The sequence below is a fragment of the Eptatretus burgeri genome, chromosome 8, assembly GCF_056783735.1.
Source record: "Eptatretus burgeri isolate ZD-2024b chromosome 8, Ebu_testis_v1, whole genome shotgun sequence".
Lineage (NCBI taxonomy): Eukaryota > Metazoa > Chordata > Myxini > Myxiniformes > Myxinidae > Eptatretus > Eptatretus burgeri.
The window spans coordinates 14,485,200-14,503,340 of NC_140968.1; the positions used below are offsets into that span (position 1 = coordinate 14,485,200).

At 47.7% G+C, this 18,141-nt stretch overlaps 1 protein-coding gene across 3 annotated transcripts in view; it reads left to right on the top strand.

Annotated features, from left to right (window-relative positions):
• Positions 1-3,320: 3,320 nt before the first annotated feature.
• The window catches only part of DRG2 (developmentally regulated GTP binding protein 2), a 32,781-nt gene continuing 17,960 nt past the window's right edge, over positions 3,321-18,141 (top strand). For 2 of the 3 annotated variants that reach the window (XM_085890996.1, XM_085890998.1), the window contains exons 1-4: positions 3,321-3,409; positions 3,651-3,767; positions 10,146-10,306; positions 10,426-10,515. In XM_085890996.1, the coding sequence (XP_085747122.1) occupies positions 3,704-3,767; positions 10,146-10,306; positions 10,426-10,515 (315 nt within the window). In that variant the 5' untranslated portion in view covers positions 3,321-3,409; positions 3,651-3,703. Of the gene's footprint in view, positions 3,410-3,445; positions 3,768-10,145; positions 10,307-10,425; positions 10,516-18,141 lie in introns of those variants that run through there. The other variant, XM_085890997.1, reaches the window with a different exon arrangement.

The following is an 18,141-nucleotide window of genomic DNA, read 5'->3' on the forward strand; positions in this document are numbered from 1 at the left end:
CTGGCAACATTGGCTGTGATTATAATTACACACACAGAATTAATTAAAATCAAGTTTACCTCCCTGTCTTTGCTCGCCATGACATTCATGGCCATTGACCATTGCCACTCCTACGCCACAGTAACTAAGGTGCCCTTTCCCCATCGGCCACGCCTACGCAGCAACGTGTCCTATCATTGGTTTGGTAAATAAATGGCTGCAGCAACGTGTCCTGTCATTGGTTTGGTAAATAAATGGCCATAACTTGGGAACCACTTGTCCGATTAATATCAAACCTTGAATAGGCACATACTCAGGGCCCTAGCAATATACCTGGCAAGTTTCAATTAGATCGGACCAGTGGTTGTCGAGAAACGGCAGTCACAGACACACAGACACACACACACACACACACACACACACACACACACACACACACACACACACACACACACACACACACACACACACACACACACACACACACACACACACACACACACACACACACACACACACACACACACACACTGCTGGAATTATAGATAGATAACTACAACATGGAATCACAGTTTGTTTATTAACAGTGCCTTAAGACACGACTGACTGACTGAATGATCTCGAGGTGGGCACACTCACCTCTAAGCTGTCTAGCCTGGGTTTGAATCCCAACCCAGCTATAAAATGTCGTCCTGGTGTTTCACAGACGGGGTGAATCATCAATGTGTGTGTTGTCCCTTTGACGGACGTTAAACTGAGGCCTGGACGTTAAAAAACATTCTGAGGCCTGGGTAAAGCAGTCTACGAGCAGCTGGATGTCTGTCCTTCAGAGTGAGAGCACAGTTGGCCACAAATAAGAGTTCACGTCGTAGCTGTTCTCTGACCTTTGTGTGAGCCTTGAACCTTTACAGATTGAAGAGGTCGCCATCTGCCCTGAACTGGATGTGCACTCCTATGTTGAGATATTTGAGTGCATGCAAGAGCATGGCCGAAAAGTAAATGGCAAACAGAACTTGAGCCATTACGTAGCTTTGCGATAAAGGAAAGGTGGACAAACAATGACACATTTGAATGGTGACAGAAAGGCATCCGACTGGCCTCAACGGTTTACTGTGCGGAATGAATACATTCATCGGGTCAACATTGCAACTCATGGCCTAAATTAGTGAACAGAACAAGAACCATGTACACCACAAGTTCTTGTTGTGTTCACAAGGTCCTGTGGTCACTAGTTCACGAGGTCCTGCATCTTCCACTCCCTAGGTAATTACTGCCCGAGCATCTTCCGAGCGTTTTTCAGAGGAATGGCCACAGTGATAGGACCTAGGCCCATAGGTTGAGGGCAAGGAAGAGGAGAGTGAAGACTGTAATAAGGTAAGGGTCTTTCAGTCAGAAAGTAGTTAAATGTTTGTATAATGGTCTCACTGAATCAAAGGTAGTGACAATAGGAAGAGTAGATGTCAGTTTAAATTGGAATATTAGATCAGGATAAGATATGCCTATAGAATCCCCATAGATAGCGCTCGATGCTTTGTAGATAGAGATGCCAGTATAGGGGTAGACATACGAGCAGGACTTATGGAGTTGTAGGTATACAGAGACATGGCAGAAGTAAATAGACACCTTCAATTTCTTCATTTCATCTGTATAACGCAGTTTTACTCAGCGATTTGTCCTAATATTCAACTATTTATTTGCAGAAACGAGTTCCTGGGTCTTGTACGCCAATTAACTACGCCTCAAACCCGGGGAGCACACGACCGTTGGGATTTTCAAAAAGGACGAATTGTTGGCCAATTGGAATGTGAAGTCAGCCAGCGTCATATAGCTCAGAAACTTGGCATCCTGCTTTCTACGGTCAATCGGGTGATTGTGCAATTCACTAGCGAAGGCACGGAATCCACAGCTTCCTGTTCTGGTCGATCTGGGCCGTCAGAAAGGTGTCTGAGCTGTCAAGCGGTCCATTGAGAAAACTCCCTGTTACAAGGCAGCAGATGGTGCAGAGGAGGTCCAGGTTAGCTCAAGAACTGCCGCGCGGTACCTTCATCAACTGGGCTACTATGGGAGAGCAGCTTGGAGAAAACCTCTTCTTAGACCAGCCAACATTCAAAAGAGAAAGAAGTGGGCTGATGAGATGGCCTACAGACCTTTGGAGTTTTGGCAAACTGTCGTTTTTTCAGATGAGTCCCAATTTGCTCAATATTCTGACGGTGGACGTGTTTGGGTCTGGAGACTTCCCAGTCAAGAGTTTTCTTTGAACCGATTGCAGCCAACTGTCAAACACGGTGGGTTTTCAGTGATGGTGTGGGGAGCAACCTGGAGCGTTGGTCGGTCAGAGCTTGTGGAGCGTGTTGGCAACATCAACTCTACGATATACATTTCTATCCTCGAGGATGGACTTCTCCTCGTCTTCTCCACTGGTCAGATATTCAAAAACAACACTCTTGTCCATGGAACATGGAGCTCCTTGCCACACTGTAAAAAAAGACCAAATAATGGCAGGACGGAAATGGGATCAAGCGACTTCCATGACCAAGTCAGTCTCTTGACATGAATCCCATTGAACACCTCTGGGCCATATTGGATGGAGCTGTGCAGAAAAAGTCCAGGAAACCAACATCACGGGCAGAATTGCTGAACCTTTTGGGTGAAGCCTGGGAAGAAATCCCACAAGAGAAAATGTCAGAACTCGTTAGTGCTTTACCTGAAAGAGTAAAAGCATTGAAATCTGCAAATGGCAAGTCTACCAAATACTAGTGAATGTAGTAAAATGGATCAAACCTACTTCAAAGTGTCTATTTACTTCTGTCATGTCTCTCTGGAGACAAGGTTTTCAGAAGTGTCCCAGAATGCCGTGCGCGCCACCATGTCGGTTGTATTCATTTCCATAGCAACGATATGACGTCAGTCGTTCTACAATGCAGCATATTTATCTCGTTATTCTGACTTATTGCAGAGGAAGGTTACGCTAATTATTTGGCCTTGTTTTTCCTTTTCTCGCTTGTTTAGCTTGCCAACCAATATGGCGCCGGAACACTGCATCATGGGCACTGAAACCCTCTCTCTCGCTTGTGTGTGGATGGGTGACGGTATTTCGGGTCGGTATAGCACAAGCCTGATGGGCCGAGTGGGCTCGTCCTGCGATCAAAATTTAAATATTCTATGCTTGTACCAATTGCTCAAAAACGCGTCTCAAGTTTTAAGCGGTGTATGTTCAACAATTTTTTTTTATTTTTTATTTTTACTATATGAATATACAATACTTTAATGACACGTTATAGATAATACTTAACCTTAGATAGGGATATAAAATTATTTTCACCTGAGATTAAATAGTATTTCGCTCCGATGTAAATACGTGACACGTGATCGCATCCATTTCCTGTCGACGTCACGTGTGGTGACCGTGCAGGTGCCGGCCGGCAGGCAGGTTCGCTCTTTAATTATTTATCCTATTTTTCTTCTTCATTTTATTTCAACTATTTTTTTTTTTTAATATGATGATTTTACGTAAATAATCGTTGGTATATTTTATTTCTGCGAGTGATGTTGGTAATGTACAGCGCGGGTTTTCCTCACGACATATCGTTTGTGGTACTCGAGTCGAGAAGTTTCTAAACGGGGCTCGAGCCTCTGGTCTCCCTGCTCGGTGTGCCTCTCGTTGAGTTCAGCTTTCTTGGTGCTTGGACGGTGGAGGAGCTCGTGGTGAAGAAATCTTGAGGACATGGGGATCCTGGAGAAAATCTCGGAGGTCGAAAAGGAAATCGCACGGACTCAGAAAAACAAAGGTAAAACTCAGAAAAACAAAGGATTTTTGGGGGGGGGGCCGAGGGGGGGGGGTTATCCCGTCCTTCCGTCCTTCCGTCCTTCCTCAAGAATCAAATTGTAGAATTTCATCAAACTTGGTAACGAGGTAAAGTAAGACAGGGCAATTAAGTGATTAGATTTTGGGTCAGATGTGATGAAGGTCAAGGGTCAAAGGTCAAGGTCAAGCTCTGAAACTTTACTGTTTACGCCCTAACTCAAGAAATGTTGGACGGAATTTCATCAAACTTTGTAACAAGGTAAAGTAAGATCAGGGCAATTAAGTGATTAGATTTTGGGCCAGATATGCCCATATATGCCCAGATATGCCCAGATATGCACCAGGCCAGAAAGCCTGGTGTTGGCGCAGTGGTGAGGGCAGCGGCTTGGGATCCAAAAGGTCCTGAGTTCAAGCCCCGTTGGTCCACTGAATTAATACACCAGGGGGTTGACTCAGCCTGTCATCCTTCCGAGGTCGGCGAAATGAGTACCAGTATACTGGGCTGGTGTATACCCCGGTTAAAATAGGTATACCATATCCCTGTGTCGTAAGAGGCGACCAGGGTTGCGTCAGGAAGGGCATCCGGTGTAAAACATGTGCCAAATCACTATGCGGATCATACGGATGATCCGCTGTGGCGACCCCTAACGGGAGCAGCCGAAAGAAGAAGAAGAAGAAGATTTTGGGCCAGATATGATAAGAGGTCAAGGGTCAAATATGTCGATACTCAAGCGTTGGTGTGGGAGAGCGGAGGCATACCCGTCCACTGCGTGCGATCGAATTACTGTAGTTTTTTTTTTAAATTTAGAATATTTAATTTCCAGTTAAAGAATTAATTAAGAAACCTGTTCACCATTGGGGCAATCATTGAGCTCACTGAGGGATGTTCGGGTGTACCTGTGTTCCTTTGCCTTGTTTGTTGCACGCGGCTCATGATGCTGGGATCCCAGGTTCGAATCACATGTAATGTGCTCATTCGTCCAATTTCTACTGACGTCATTGATTCACGCAGGAGTGGTGGAGCTTGTTTTTCTGCTCGCCAAGATGGAGGGTATGAAGTGGCACAGTGAGGGCCCATTTAAATATGACGTAACGCAGGTGGGACCTATTGTTGTGGGGCCGGGGTCCGGTGGCGATAAACGACCACTAGGTGGAGCAGCAGAGTCGTCTCCCACCGAACACCCGGAATTTATGTCGTGACACTCTGATAAGTCCGAAAGGTCACGGGTCCCTTAGCGGACCGTGGTCGCCAATATTTCAACGGCGTGAGGTGGGGTCCACTTCTCTAATTCCAATTTACTTAAGTACCCACACCACCTAACTACCGGGGAAGCCACATCCTCGATAGACCCTGGGCGGAACGGACCGTTTACCGAGCCCGATCCAGGTTTAAACCGAGCGGGGATTACCAAGATCCTTCGGTCCAAATGAACAATTTACGGCATGAACGGCCTCACAAATTCTCAACACGCACCGTGCTGGACCAATGGGAGAAAGCACAGAAAAACGAGCTGGTACATTTAACAGGGGTTTTATTTTACAATAAGGAGGGAGACAGAGCAGAGTTATCACGAATAAAAGAAATACAATTTACAAGGAACACAGGCACTTAACAGTTTCTACTTACAGACGGGGCCCACGGACACACACACACACACACACACACACACACACACACACACACACACACACACACACACACACACACACACACACACACACACACACACACACACACACACACACACACACACACACACCTGAAAGAAAATGGACCCCGTGGGTCTTTATTCGGTAGAGCCGGGCCAGGGTACCTTCCCGCCTCATGCAATCGCACCAACTCCAAACCACCATGGTGGGACTCGAACCCACGACCCCAAGTCCACGGCCCACACACAAGACCAAGCCACCACGACCGCAGACGAAGCCAATCGCCACCAAGACTGCAGACGCTAAGCAGTCGCCACCAAGACTGCAGACGCTAAGCAGTCGCCACCAAGACTGCAGACGCTAAGCAGTCGCCACCAAGACTGCAGACGCTAAGCAGTCGCCACCAAGACTGCAGACGCTAAGCAGTCGCCACCAAGACTGCAGACGCTAAGCAGTCGCCACCAAGACTGCAGACGCTAAGCAGTCGCCACCAAGACTGCAGACGCTAAGCAGTCGCCACCAAGACTGCAGACGCTAAGCAGTCGCCACGCTCAGTCTCTACTCTCTTGAGGTGGGAGCGGTTTCTTTTCTCGCCACTCGCCTCCCGATTGGACGGTTCCATCGCGCGATCCGCTGGCCGTCCCTCATTGGACAGGCCCACGGTAGGCGGGGCAACTCCCACCTTTCTGGGGCGGGGTCGGATGTGAGGCGATGGAGGCTCCGCCCACGCCTTCAGCCAAAAACACGTGGGCAATGGCGACCGGGTTGAGTCAAGGACAGTGCCGTTGTATAAAAAATTAACTAAAAAATAACTTGTAGCGCACACACAAAATTGCCATTAGACAGAAGGAGGGATTTTAACTATAAACACATACTTATCGAAATAACATATCTCGAAATAACTAATAGCCTGGTGTTGGCGTAGTGGTTAGGGTCGCGGCTTGGGATCCAAAGGGTCCTGAGTTCAAGCCCCGTTGGCCGCTTGAATTAATACACACCAGGAGGTTGACTCAGCCTGTCATCCTTCCGAGGTCGGCGAAGTGAGTACCAGTATACTGGGCCCAGTGTATTCCCCGGTTAAAATAGGTGTACCATATCCCTGTGTCGTAAGAGGCGACCAGGGTTGCGTCAGGAAGGGCATCCGGCGTAAAACCTGTGCCAAATCATTATGTGGATCATAACGGATAATCCGCTGTGGCGACCCCTAACGGGAGCAGCCGAAAGAAGAAGAAGAAGACTTATCGAAATAATAAGCTACGTGGACTGCTGGCTGTTTGTGTGCAAAAGGCTTCCAGATTCGTAACAGTATATCCAAACGCTACGGAGTGTTACATGGGGGAGGGGGGTTTCCAGTTCCATTACATAACGATATCAATCAATGACTTTGTTTCATGCACCCTTTATTTAATTATGTATTTATTTTCTGATTCAAACTTGTCTCCATTTCTGGGTTTTCTGTGACACGGCATCTTGGGTGTCATCGGGTTGCTTATTCATTTTCGCAAAAAGTACAACATTTACTACTGTTACCTCCGCCACCTCAAGTGGACAGAGATTGTGTTTTCTCCTTTGTCTGTTGCTTGTGAAATTGAAGATTCACAAGTATATTGGTTGGACTGGTCTGTCTGTCTGTCTGTCTGTCTGTCTGTGTGTCTATCTGTGAGTATGATGTATCAAAAAGTTATGAACTGGTTTGGGCGAAACTTTGTGGATAGGTTGGATGTGTGACCGGGATGAATAGATTTGATTTTGGTAAAGTTCTGGATACGATGATTTAAATTTTCCATAAAAATGATTCTTCACCATTGAGAGATGGGGCCAAAAAAGACGATATTTCAAAAAGTTTTAGACGAGTTGTGACAAAATGAGGTGGATGAGTTGGGTAAGTGACCAGAACAAGCAGATTCGATTTTGGTTCAGGTCCGGATGCAAAATTGTAAACTGCTCAACCCTGCGAAGGTATGCGCTCTACCGAGTGCTGTTCTAGTTGGTGCAGTTTTGACGACTATTCCATCATTACTTTTTCAACAGATACTTGATCTCGTTTGCAAAGAAAGCAATTGAACGTATTTAGTAACGATTACATCACTCTGAGCGGTTCATCCATTGATGCCTTTGCAGGGTTTTCGACTCCTGCTTGATCTGGTTGACGGGATAATGTGCCGCCTTTCCTTTTTCAAATATTGTTTGTAGTCCTGACAAAAAAAAAGTCGCTCTTGTGAATAAATACAGGACACCCAGTCAGCCTGCTCCACCACTTGGGGGAGGGGAGGGGGCAGGATGGTCTTCAAGCGTTGCTTCATATCTCTGAGGGGGTGTCTGTTGAAGTGTTGCTGATTGTTACAGGGGGATGGGGGTGTCAAATTTGAGCAACAACAGTTATGTAATTTTTGAACGGCCTCACAAGGCAGTGGGGGTATCTCTTAGACACAAGCAAGGCAATAGATGAACAGAAAAAACAAGGGAGGACACACAGTAATCTGCAACCAAGAGGGTTGAGTTTGGAATGATTGGGGGTGACACGAGATGGCAGTGCGTGGCGTGCTTGATTCTTCCTCTTAAATCTACTCTCAGACCGAATTCAGATGATTGATCCCCAGATTCCAGTCCTCTCGATCAAACATTGCTGTGTGTGCAGCAATGTGGGCCGCCTCCTTTGACACGTTGATGTAATTGAGAACCAACCTCATCTACTTTGTCTTCCATGCTTGGGTGTCGAGTCTACGAATGGAAACCGCTTGATTACCGATCTGAAAGTGTTTCTTGTGTCAATACTCTCCTTGATGTATGACGTGCTTGAAAAGTGCCGAAAGTCAACATGGTATTTGGAATCGGAAAACAAACCTGTAGTATCGCAGTACTTTGGCTCTGAATTCATCCCGATCGCACATGCGCACAGAGGAGTGGGATATTATTGTTACTCTGTCTGCCTGTCTGGCAGTCAAACAAAATTTGAAATCGTTCTAAACCGGAAACTTACTGTGTTTAACGACGTCATGAAGGACACAAACAACAGGCACGACAAACTCGCGTGCAACGTGTTGAATAAGGTGGTGTAGAAGACCCTGCGTCAACGTCGGTAAACTTCTGAATTTTTACTTTTCGACTAACTTTAAAATCTGTTTTTCATTTCATTCCAATTGATTGACATACTTGAATTGAACACTGCAGAACACAAATGGCCTTTTTGGTGCTTTCAATACCCTTCCGTTTCGCCGTACCTGGACAAAATATTGTTACGAATCTGGAAACCATTCGCCTTCACACATCCAGTTGATCCAAAGTTTAGTTATTTCGTTAAGTATATGTGGATAGTTAGAATCTCTCCCCTATGTCTAATGGGAATTTCATGTGTGCGCTGCGAGTTTCTTTCTAGTTAGTCTTCTGCATTAAATCCTCCTCCACTCCTTCAGCGCCATTACGCACGTGTTCGAGGCCACGGACATAGGCGGGGGTGAGATCACCTCAGAGCCGACCTCGCCCCAGCCAGATGGAATGTTCGCCTCGTCCAATGAGGGGAGGACACCGATCGCCCGACGGCCCCCCGACCAATCTGGAGGCGAGTTACCTCAGAGTGGATCCCTCCACCCACCCGGGGGAGGTATAAGAAGGGTGGCGAGCTGTCTTGGCGGCGGTCTCTTTTTCGGGGTGCCTTGTTGGTCGGTGGTCGTGTTGGTGCTTGTGGTGGTGGTGGTCGTGGCGGAGGTGTTTCGTGGTGCTCATGTCGTCAATCGTCGTTCGTGGCTGGCTGTGTCATTCGTGGGATCCTGGCTACGCTCGTTGGATGTTGAGTGGTGGGTTGTGTTGGAGCGCTCGAGCTGGGGATCCCCGTTCCCGTCCACGGACTCCGAGCTCCACAAGTGTGAGATGGTAAAACCGCATGAGGCGGCCAGGTACCTGACCAGACTCTGACCCCCAGCTTGCCTATCCTCCACGGCTGGAGAGTCCAATAAAGGCCAGCCGGCTCCATTTATTTTTGGGTGTGTGTCTGTTTGTGGCCAGTCTTGGAAGTAAAACTGTTAAGTGATTGCCATTGTACATTTGCCTGCATTTATATTCGTGATTAAGTCTGCTCTGTGTTTCCCTCCCTATTACCTTGTAAATAAATCGCTGTTAAATGTTCAAGTTCGTTGTCTGTGTTTTCCTTCGTTGACCCAGTATGGTTCGGGCTTAAGAATTAGGGAGGCCGATTGTGTCGTAAATTGTTATTTGGGCCGGTGCGGCTTTGGTAATTCCCGCTCGGTTACGCCGGATCAGAGTCGGTAACAGCGACTCAGTTCGAACAAAGCCGGCCGAGGGTGTGGCTTCCCCGATAGCGAGACCGCACGGTTAATTACGTAAATTGGAATCGGACAAATATTGGTGTCCACGGTCCATTAAGCGACCAGTCGACTACAGAGTTATCCGGCGTGACGACCTTCAATTGCGGGTGTTCGGGTGGAGACGACTGAACTGCTCCATCTAGCGGTCGTTCCCCGTCCCCGAACCTCTGCACCACAGCAATATTACGGAATTTTGTGTCATCATGACCAATGAAATGTGCCGCTCGCAGAGCCCGCCCATGTTGGGATCCTTGTGTATGTCCTTATTTTTCAAGACTGCGTGGGGTTTGAGTATTCTACGACCTCTCTAGTTTGATGAACCTTCATCTTTTTATTTTTATTTATTTATTTATTTGTTTTTCCTTGCTTCTGTCTCATCCCTTTGGCAGCGACGGAGTACCACCTGGGTCTGTTGAAAGCAAAATTGGCGAAATATCGGTCACAGCTCATCGAGCCGTCCAAGTCTGCCAGTGCCAAGGGCGAGGGCTTTGATGTCATGAAGTCTGGCGATGCAAGAGTGGCTCTTATAGGATTTCCTTCTGTGGGAAAGGTCGGCCTTGACCTCGGTCACCCTTATGTTACGTATTGATATAACATCGATGAGTATCTGTTTCTTTACTCCATCTGGCTTTCTACTTGTACATAATGCAACCTGTCCTTTGCCTGCAGTCCACTTTCCTCAGTCTGATGACATCAACCGAGAGTGAATGTGCCTCATACGAGTTCACGACCCTCACCTGCATACCTGGTGTTATTGAGGTACGGGAGTGGGTAGGGGTTAGTTTGACCATCTTGGAACCATAAAGCTTTGATAATGAGGCAGGGCCATTTTCCTCCTCGATAATTTGTTGCCTTGACGGTCCTTTTGAGGAAACAGTGATTCTCATGTTATGCCATGCAATAAGTGTTGGTGGTGTTAATAATAAATAAATAAAATAATAATTGAAATTTTTTTTTGCTGTAGGGACTTGTGATTGGTGCAGATTGTACTTTTAAAAAAGGGTTGAGATTTCTACTGGGATCTAAAGCAAGTCATCGAGAGCAAGTCATCGTTTACATCTTGTAACTCATTTCTGTCAATGATGGTCGGAGTGAAAAGCTAAGGTAGTTCTGACAGCCATAAGTATGAGAAGACAGGTGTGACAGGTGTGACGATGAGTTGGTATTGGTGATTCCTTCCAGCTGGGCTTTCACCTCACTGCGTGCCACGTCAGTGAAAATGAAAACTCCGCATGGTGAACGACCTGCTGATCCATTTCGGTACCATTGAACCCATTAAAATAAATCCATTTTCAGCTCCCGCTCCCCTGAATTGCAGGGTTACCGACGAGTGACATTTTGTATGTCAAGCGTCGGTGTCACTGAAGAGGATCTTGGATTTTTATTGCGGTTGAGGTTTCATCGCTATACTGTGAAATGTTCTTGTTTTGGTATTCCTCATTTATGTTCGTTGCTGGTACCCGCTGCCACCGAAGTTGGACGGAGGTTATGTTTTTCGCACCTGTCTGTTTTGCTTGTTTGTCTGCCTGTCTGTGAGCAGGATATCTCAAAAAGTTATGGACAGATTCAGACATTTGGTGGACATGTTGGGTGTGTGACGAGGATGAATTGACTCGATTTTTGGTGAAGATACGCTTCTGGATATTATAGTTATTTTGATTTCTCAATTGATTCTTCACCATTGAGAGATGGGGTCAAAAAAACGATAAAGTACTGTATAGCATATTTCAAAAATGTATTGGGGCCGATGTGTTCTCGTGGATCAGGCACTACGTGGCGGAGGTATGCGCCCTTCCGAGTGTCCTCCTGGTTTGATTCTGATTTATCAGGTGTTGTGCAGAATATTGAGCAGCATTTCTCTTCAATGGTTTCTGCATGAAAAGGTTTTCTCATTTTTCTCAAAGGGTGAAAGGGTTTCTTCTGCAGGTACTGTCTCGTAATCAGCAGTCACATGGTCTTCCCTGGGTGTCTGTGCTGCTGATTCGGTTTCTTGGCAAGGCTTGCACTGGGTGTTTTGCCATTGCCTGCCCAACAGTCAGGCTGGACAGGTGCTTGTAATCTGTTCAGGACTCCGGCGATAACTCGCCGCCAATGTGTGAAAGACACCATGGTATCTTTAACGTCTACTAACAACTAGTGCTTGTAGACGGCTTCTCCAGCTTTGTTGCTCCAATAACAATGGTGACAGTTTATAGCTGCGCCGAGATGCCAACTCAGGTTGGACAACCAAAAGGTGACTGCATCTTCATACCTCTGAACGAACCTGTGAGCCCTTTGTTTTTTATAGTTGAAGGAATGTTTTAACAATTGTGGACAACAGGAAGTTTGCATGGTACGTTTAGGTTTTAACAATTGAACGTTTACAAGAATTGGTGACAGCTGGGTTTCAAATGTTTTGCCAAAATAATAATCCACCAAAATGCATGTTCTCTTATATCTTAACAGTCAACCATGGGTGGACTTGAATTAAAATCTTCCATATGCTTGTTCACCAATTTGGTAATGGTTAGTCCTTGGGGGGGGGGGGGGCATCTGCCGGGAAAGCCGAACAGGTCTTTGGTTTCTGGCGGACAGAAACTCCGAGTCTTGCCACCTACAGTTTGTCTCATGGGATGGGCTGAGCAATTACCCGGGACAATCCTCTGCGTTTTAGTCCTCCTAATGAGTCCTCCATCAATGACCATTTCCAATTCAAACCGTGCATCAGGCCAACATGCCAGTGGGAAGACAGGATTTATTAAAGAAAGGAGTTGAAAAGCCAATAATTAAATGCCTTGATCCATTCTTCCCTTCCCTGAGACTTGGTCGGCTTAAGCGATATAATTTGGTGCTGAGTCGCTCACACGTATTAGGCCTAGGTCACATTTTGCCACGGCGGCTGTGGGGTCTCCAAAATGTACGGCCACTAGCAATTATACGGCGGCTGCAGTATTTCCACGGTCACACAATGTAGTAGTCACATATGTTTTTTTATTTTTTGGGTAGCTGCACGGCGTATTTATAAATTGTGGAGACCGAAAACGTGGGGTTGCCGTACGGTCTTTGATTTGATGTCGCACGGTGACCTTAGGGCGTTCCTACGGCGGCCATAGAATTTTCAAGGTGCCTGCAAGGCGACCGCAGGGGGGCCCTAAGGCGAACGTGTGGCCAGACAGACTGTAAGGAATGGATTAATTTTTTTATTTATTTATTTTTTTTACCAGTTCTTTTGTTTCGGCTTGTCGAATTGCTACGGCGAACGTAGAGATGAAAAAAGTTATAACTCCGCGTTATAATTCCACGGCGACCTTACGGCATGTAAAATATAGCCATACGGCGTAGGGCCACCCTGAGGCCACCTCAGAAACTCTGCGGCCGCCGCACGTTTGTCAATTCAGAGGGCGTACGGGCGCTGTATCCTCGCCGTAGAGCAAATGTGACTTAGGCCTTAGGTCTTAGAAATTGTGGAGACCGAAAACGTGGGGTTGCCGTACGGTCTTTGATTTGATGTCGCACGGTGACCGCAGGAGGTCCTAAGGCGAATGTGCGGCCAGACGGATGGTAACGAATGGGTTAATTTAATTTTTTTTTTTTACCATTTTGTTTCGGCTTGTCGAATTGCTACGGCGAACGTAGAAATGAAAAAAGTTGTAATTCCGCGTTATAATTCCACGGCGACCTTACGGCCTGTAAAATATAGCCAAACGGCATAGGGCCACCCTGAGGCCACTGCAGAAACTCTGCGGCCGCCACACGTTTCTGTCAATTCAGAGTGTGTACGGCCGCCGTATCCTCGCCGTAGAGCAAATGTGACTTCGGCTTTAAGACAGGGTTGAATGTCGTGAGAGAACAAAACCTTCACACACTCTGCTTGCGCGGGTTGGCGATGAGTTTGGTGGTAGTGCTCTCGGAGGGAGGGAGGGAGGGAGGGAGGGAGGGAGGTGGCAGACATTGTCGCGTCCGGGCTCATGGCTCCAGCCATGAGCTGGAGCTGGAGTGAATATAACACGTGTGCTTTTTGCTTTTTATGATCCGGTGTAGCAGGCCAGATTAAGCCCCTGCCAAACTATACCCCACTAGTCCAGATTATACCCCCTTGTGTTCTTCATAAATAAGTCTGTATTTCAATGTCCAGAGTTTCTTTCCATCATAATTTAAAAAATAACATGTTACTGCAACACAGATCGATGCGGCATGAAGATCAACATCAATGACAGTAACAACTGGATTGTGAAACTCACATGTCGTGTGCACTTTGATTTCCTGGGTTTTGATGTCCAGCTCAGGAGCTCCTTGTGAGCCAACGGCCATCCATATCTAGTACCCAACTGTGTCTGCAGACGTCCTCCTGCAGTTGGGTTACTTCTTATTAGGAGGTTGGTGGCAGGATTTGCACTCCGGCCACTGTGAAACCCTTCATTCCGCAAATCGCAAAAAAATCTGAAAACCCACTCCGTGGGAGTACCTCCTGTGCAGCTTCCCTTCGCAGGGCAGCTCACCGGATGACGGGATTGCGGCAAAGCCTTCGGGACCCCCAATCTTTGATAGGAGGGAAACCACGGGGTAACATCCCTGGGTCAGATTGCGGGAGAGTGTGTCGGAGTGGTGCTGAGGTGTCGTCCACCAGACGGCGGTCTCCTTGGGTTAACCTGAGGCGGTCCCTTCGGGTGGGTGCCTGGAATGTCCTATCCCTAAGAGAGGATGATCACCTGTCTCTGTTATCATCTGAGCTCAAGCGTTTGGACATCGGGATTGCAGCTCTCTCTGAGGTTCGGAAAACCGGATTGCGGCAAGATAATTGTGGGTGGTTACACCTACTATTGGTCTGGTCGCTCTGATGGTTACCATACCCAAGGAGTTGCTGTAGCTGTGTCCAATAAGCTGACCCCAATGATAATTGAGGTAACACCAGTCAACGAGCGTATTATGAGATTAAGGATTCATCACTCCTTAGGTGTCATTTCCCTGGTCTCTGTATATGCTCCGACTGAGGTGAGTGATCTCACCGTGAAGGATGCATTCTACGCCACACTCGAGTCTGTGGTTGATCGGTGCCCCAGACGAGATACACTTCTAGTCTTGGGGGATTTCAATGCATCGACTGGAACTGATAGGGATGGTTATGAGGTGTGTGTTGGTCCCCATGGGTCAGGAACTATGAACCAGAATAGCACTAAGTTCCTTGACTTTGCAAGAAGTCATGGACTTAGGGTGGCTGGTTCATGGTTTCAGTGCCCACAAGCTCATCGCTGGACTTGGTATTCCAACGCTGGCGGTGTGGCAAAGGAGATTGACCATGTCCTCATTGACGGTCGTTGGAGGATGATCCAGAACTACAGGGTCTACCGGAGTGCTCAGTTCCTCAATACTGACCACAGGCTTGTTGTAGCAACTCTAAAGCTGCACCTTAAATCCTGGAGAATGGTACCATCCCAGCCTAGGCTGGATGTTGCCAAGCTCAGGGATGAGAGAGTAGCTGAGGAGTTTGCGAACAGGCTGAGTGGACACTTGGGGGGTCTGGGTGCTTTGGGGGGTCCTGAAGAGTTGTGGAGCGCCTTCAAGATCACCGTCCTTGATGTTGCCGGTGGATGTCTTGGAGCTCACCGCAGGGCAAAGAAGAATTTTGTCTCTCAAGGGACACTGGATACCATTGAGAAGAGTCGCAGGGCCAGGCTGAATGGCAGAGCTGAGCTGTTCAGGGAGCTGAGGCGTAAAACTGTACGTGCACTGAGGGTGGACAAGGAGGCCTATGTGCGAGAAATCTGTGAGGGGGTAGAGCATCACCTGTGGACAGGTGATTCTCGTCCCGCTTACAGGGGAATTCGCGCATTACGTTCATCCAAGCCCATCCCTCGGAGCACTGCAGTTCGAGCAGAGAGTGGTAGGCTCTTGACAGAGGAGTCTGAAGTGAAGGCCCGCTGGGCCGGTTACTTTGAGCGGTTGTACCAGGCTGATCCCCCAGCTGTCGAGTTGGATGTCAAGGGTGGTACAATCCCTGTTGCTGACCCTCGAATCAACTGTGGTCCACCTTCGCTTGTGGAAACACGGGCTGCGGTGAACCAGTTGAAACGGGGCAAAGCTCCAGGGATCTGTGGCATCCATGCCGAACTTCTCAAGGCTGGTGGAAATGCTGCACTCGTGTCGTTGCATGCAGTTTTGTGCTCTGCCTGGAACACAGGCATCATCCCAACTGACTGGAAGGGGGGCCTTGTTGTCCTTCTCTGGAAAGGGAAGGGTGATCGCCAAGACTGCAACAACTACCGAGGGGTGACGCTGCTCTCAGTGCCGGGCAAGGTCTTTGCTCGTATAATTCTTGATAGGGTTCGCCACCATCTGCTTGAGCACCAGCGTCCAGAGCAGTCAGGCTTTACACCAAAGAGGTCAACGATTGACCGTATCCTTGCCCTTCGTGTCCTCACCGAACGCAGTCGAGAGTTTCGGCAGGGGCTGCTTGCAGCCTATGTTGATCTCTGTAAAGCGTTCGATTCAGTGAATCGGGATGTCCTCTGGAGGATTCTTGGTCTTCGTGGGGTGCCACCAAAACTGATCGATCTGATGTCTGAACTCTACTCTGGTACTGAGAGTGCTGTGAAGTGTGGTGGTACCACCTCTGACTTATTTCCAGTTGTTACTGGAGTTCGTCAGGGATGTGTACTTGCCCCCACACTTTTCAGCACTTGTATGGACTGGATTTTAGGGAGGATGTCGGAGAGATCAAGTTGCGGTGCATCGTTTGGGAATGTCAAGATCTCGGACCTTGATTTTGCAGATGATGCAGTCATCTTTGCGGAGACTTTAGACATCCTTTTGGGGGCCGTCGAGGTGCTCAATGAGGAGTCGGAGCCGCTGGGATTACGGGTTTCTTGGGTCAAAACTAAGATCCAGGCTTCCGGTGACATCTTGGATGCTGCTGTCCTGTCTGTGTCTGTTTGTGGTGAGGATGTTGAGGTCGTGGAGAGATTCACTTACCTTGGCAGTGATATTCATGTCTCTGCTGGCTGCGAGTCAGAGGTCAATAGACGTCTGGGTCGGGCCTGGGGAGTCATGGATTCACTGGATCATGGGGTGTGGCGCTGCCGGTAGCTGTGCGGGAGGACGAAAGTCCAAGTCTTCAGGTCCTTGGTACTTCCAGTCTTGCTCAATGGGTGCGAGACTTGGACTCTGACCAAGGATCTGAGACGGAGACTTAATTCCTTTGGTACCAGGTGTCTTCGGAGAATCCTTGGCTATCGCTGGTCGGATTTTGTGTCCAATGAGCAGTTGCTGAGAGAGACTCGGATGAGATTTGTTACCTGCATAGTCCGTGAGCGTCAGCTGCGGCTGTATGGACATGTGGCTCGTTTTCCTGACGCTGATCCAGCTCACCAGATTCTCTCAGCGAGGGAGTCTCATGAGTGGAGGAGGCCAGTGGGCCGACCACGTGCATCATGGTTGCAGCAGGTTGACCATCATCTCAAGGAGATGGGGATGGGCCTGGCATATTCCTGGGGGATGGCCAGACTGAGGCCCCTGGAGTACCGGCGGAAAGTGGACGCAGCGACGCGCTGTTCTGGCACATGCTCCCATACCTGACCTGACCTCAGGGCAAATATGGATCGTATATCTTCATTCATTTAGAATCCTGATAGTTTCCGAAATTTTCCTTGAGAGCTTTTGAGTTTGACATCTAAATGTCAGATTCTTGTCAATAGGGACGCCAAGAAAATTGCAGCAGTTTGTTGGCTGAATTGGAGATTCACCAAATTTTAAAAGTTAGTGAATCGTGTTGCAATAATATGTTTCCTTTTTGATAAACTCAGGGATAGCTTATTTGTACCAAGCCAATCATATATTTTATTAAGCTCATGATTCATTGTAGTCTGCACTTGATTAGTTTGCAACGGCATTCAAGCGATTAAAATTGTGTATTGTAGTGGATACGTTTGTGTCATCAACGTGTGAAATAAAATCAAAAACTTTATACTGTATCCTTGAATATTTTGTTTGTCCAAGTGTGGGGGTATAGTCTGGTCTTGGGGGGGGGGGGTATGAAATAGCCTTACCTAAATAATACCCTGGGGTATAAACTGGATGAGCCCAGAATATACCTGGGGTATAAAACAGGCGAGCTCACTTTAACCCCAGGTATAATCTGGGAAGATGGTATATCTTGGGCTGTTCCACCGGCTCTTGGACCGTCCTCGAGTTCGCTGTCGGTGCTTTACTTCTCTGACACCCATTTTTCCTGATATGATCACTTTCCACGACTCACTCGTGTGCAGCTCTCTTTGTGGTTCTGCTCACGCTCAGTTCAGACTCCAACTGACTGTCCGTTTCTTCCCCATCCCTCAGCCTTACATCACCTCGTGACCCTGCGTAGCTGTGCACTCACTCATTAGGTTGACACTCTGCTTCTAGTAGCTTCTG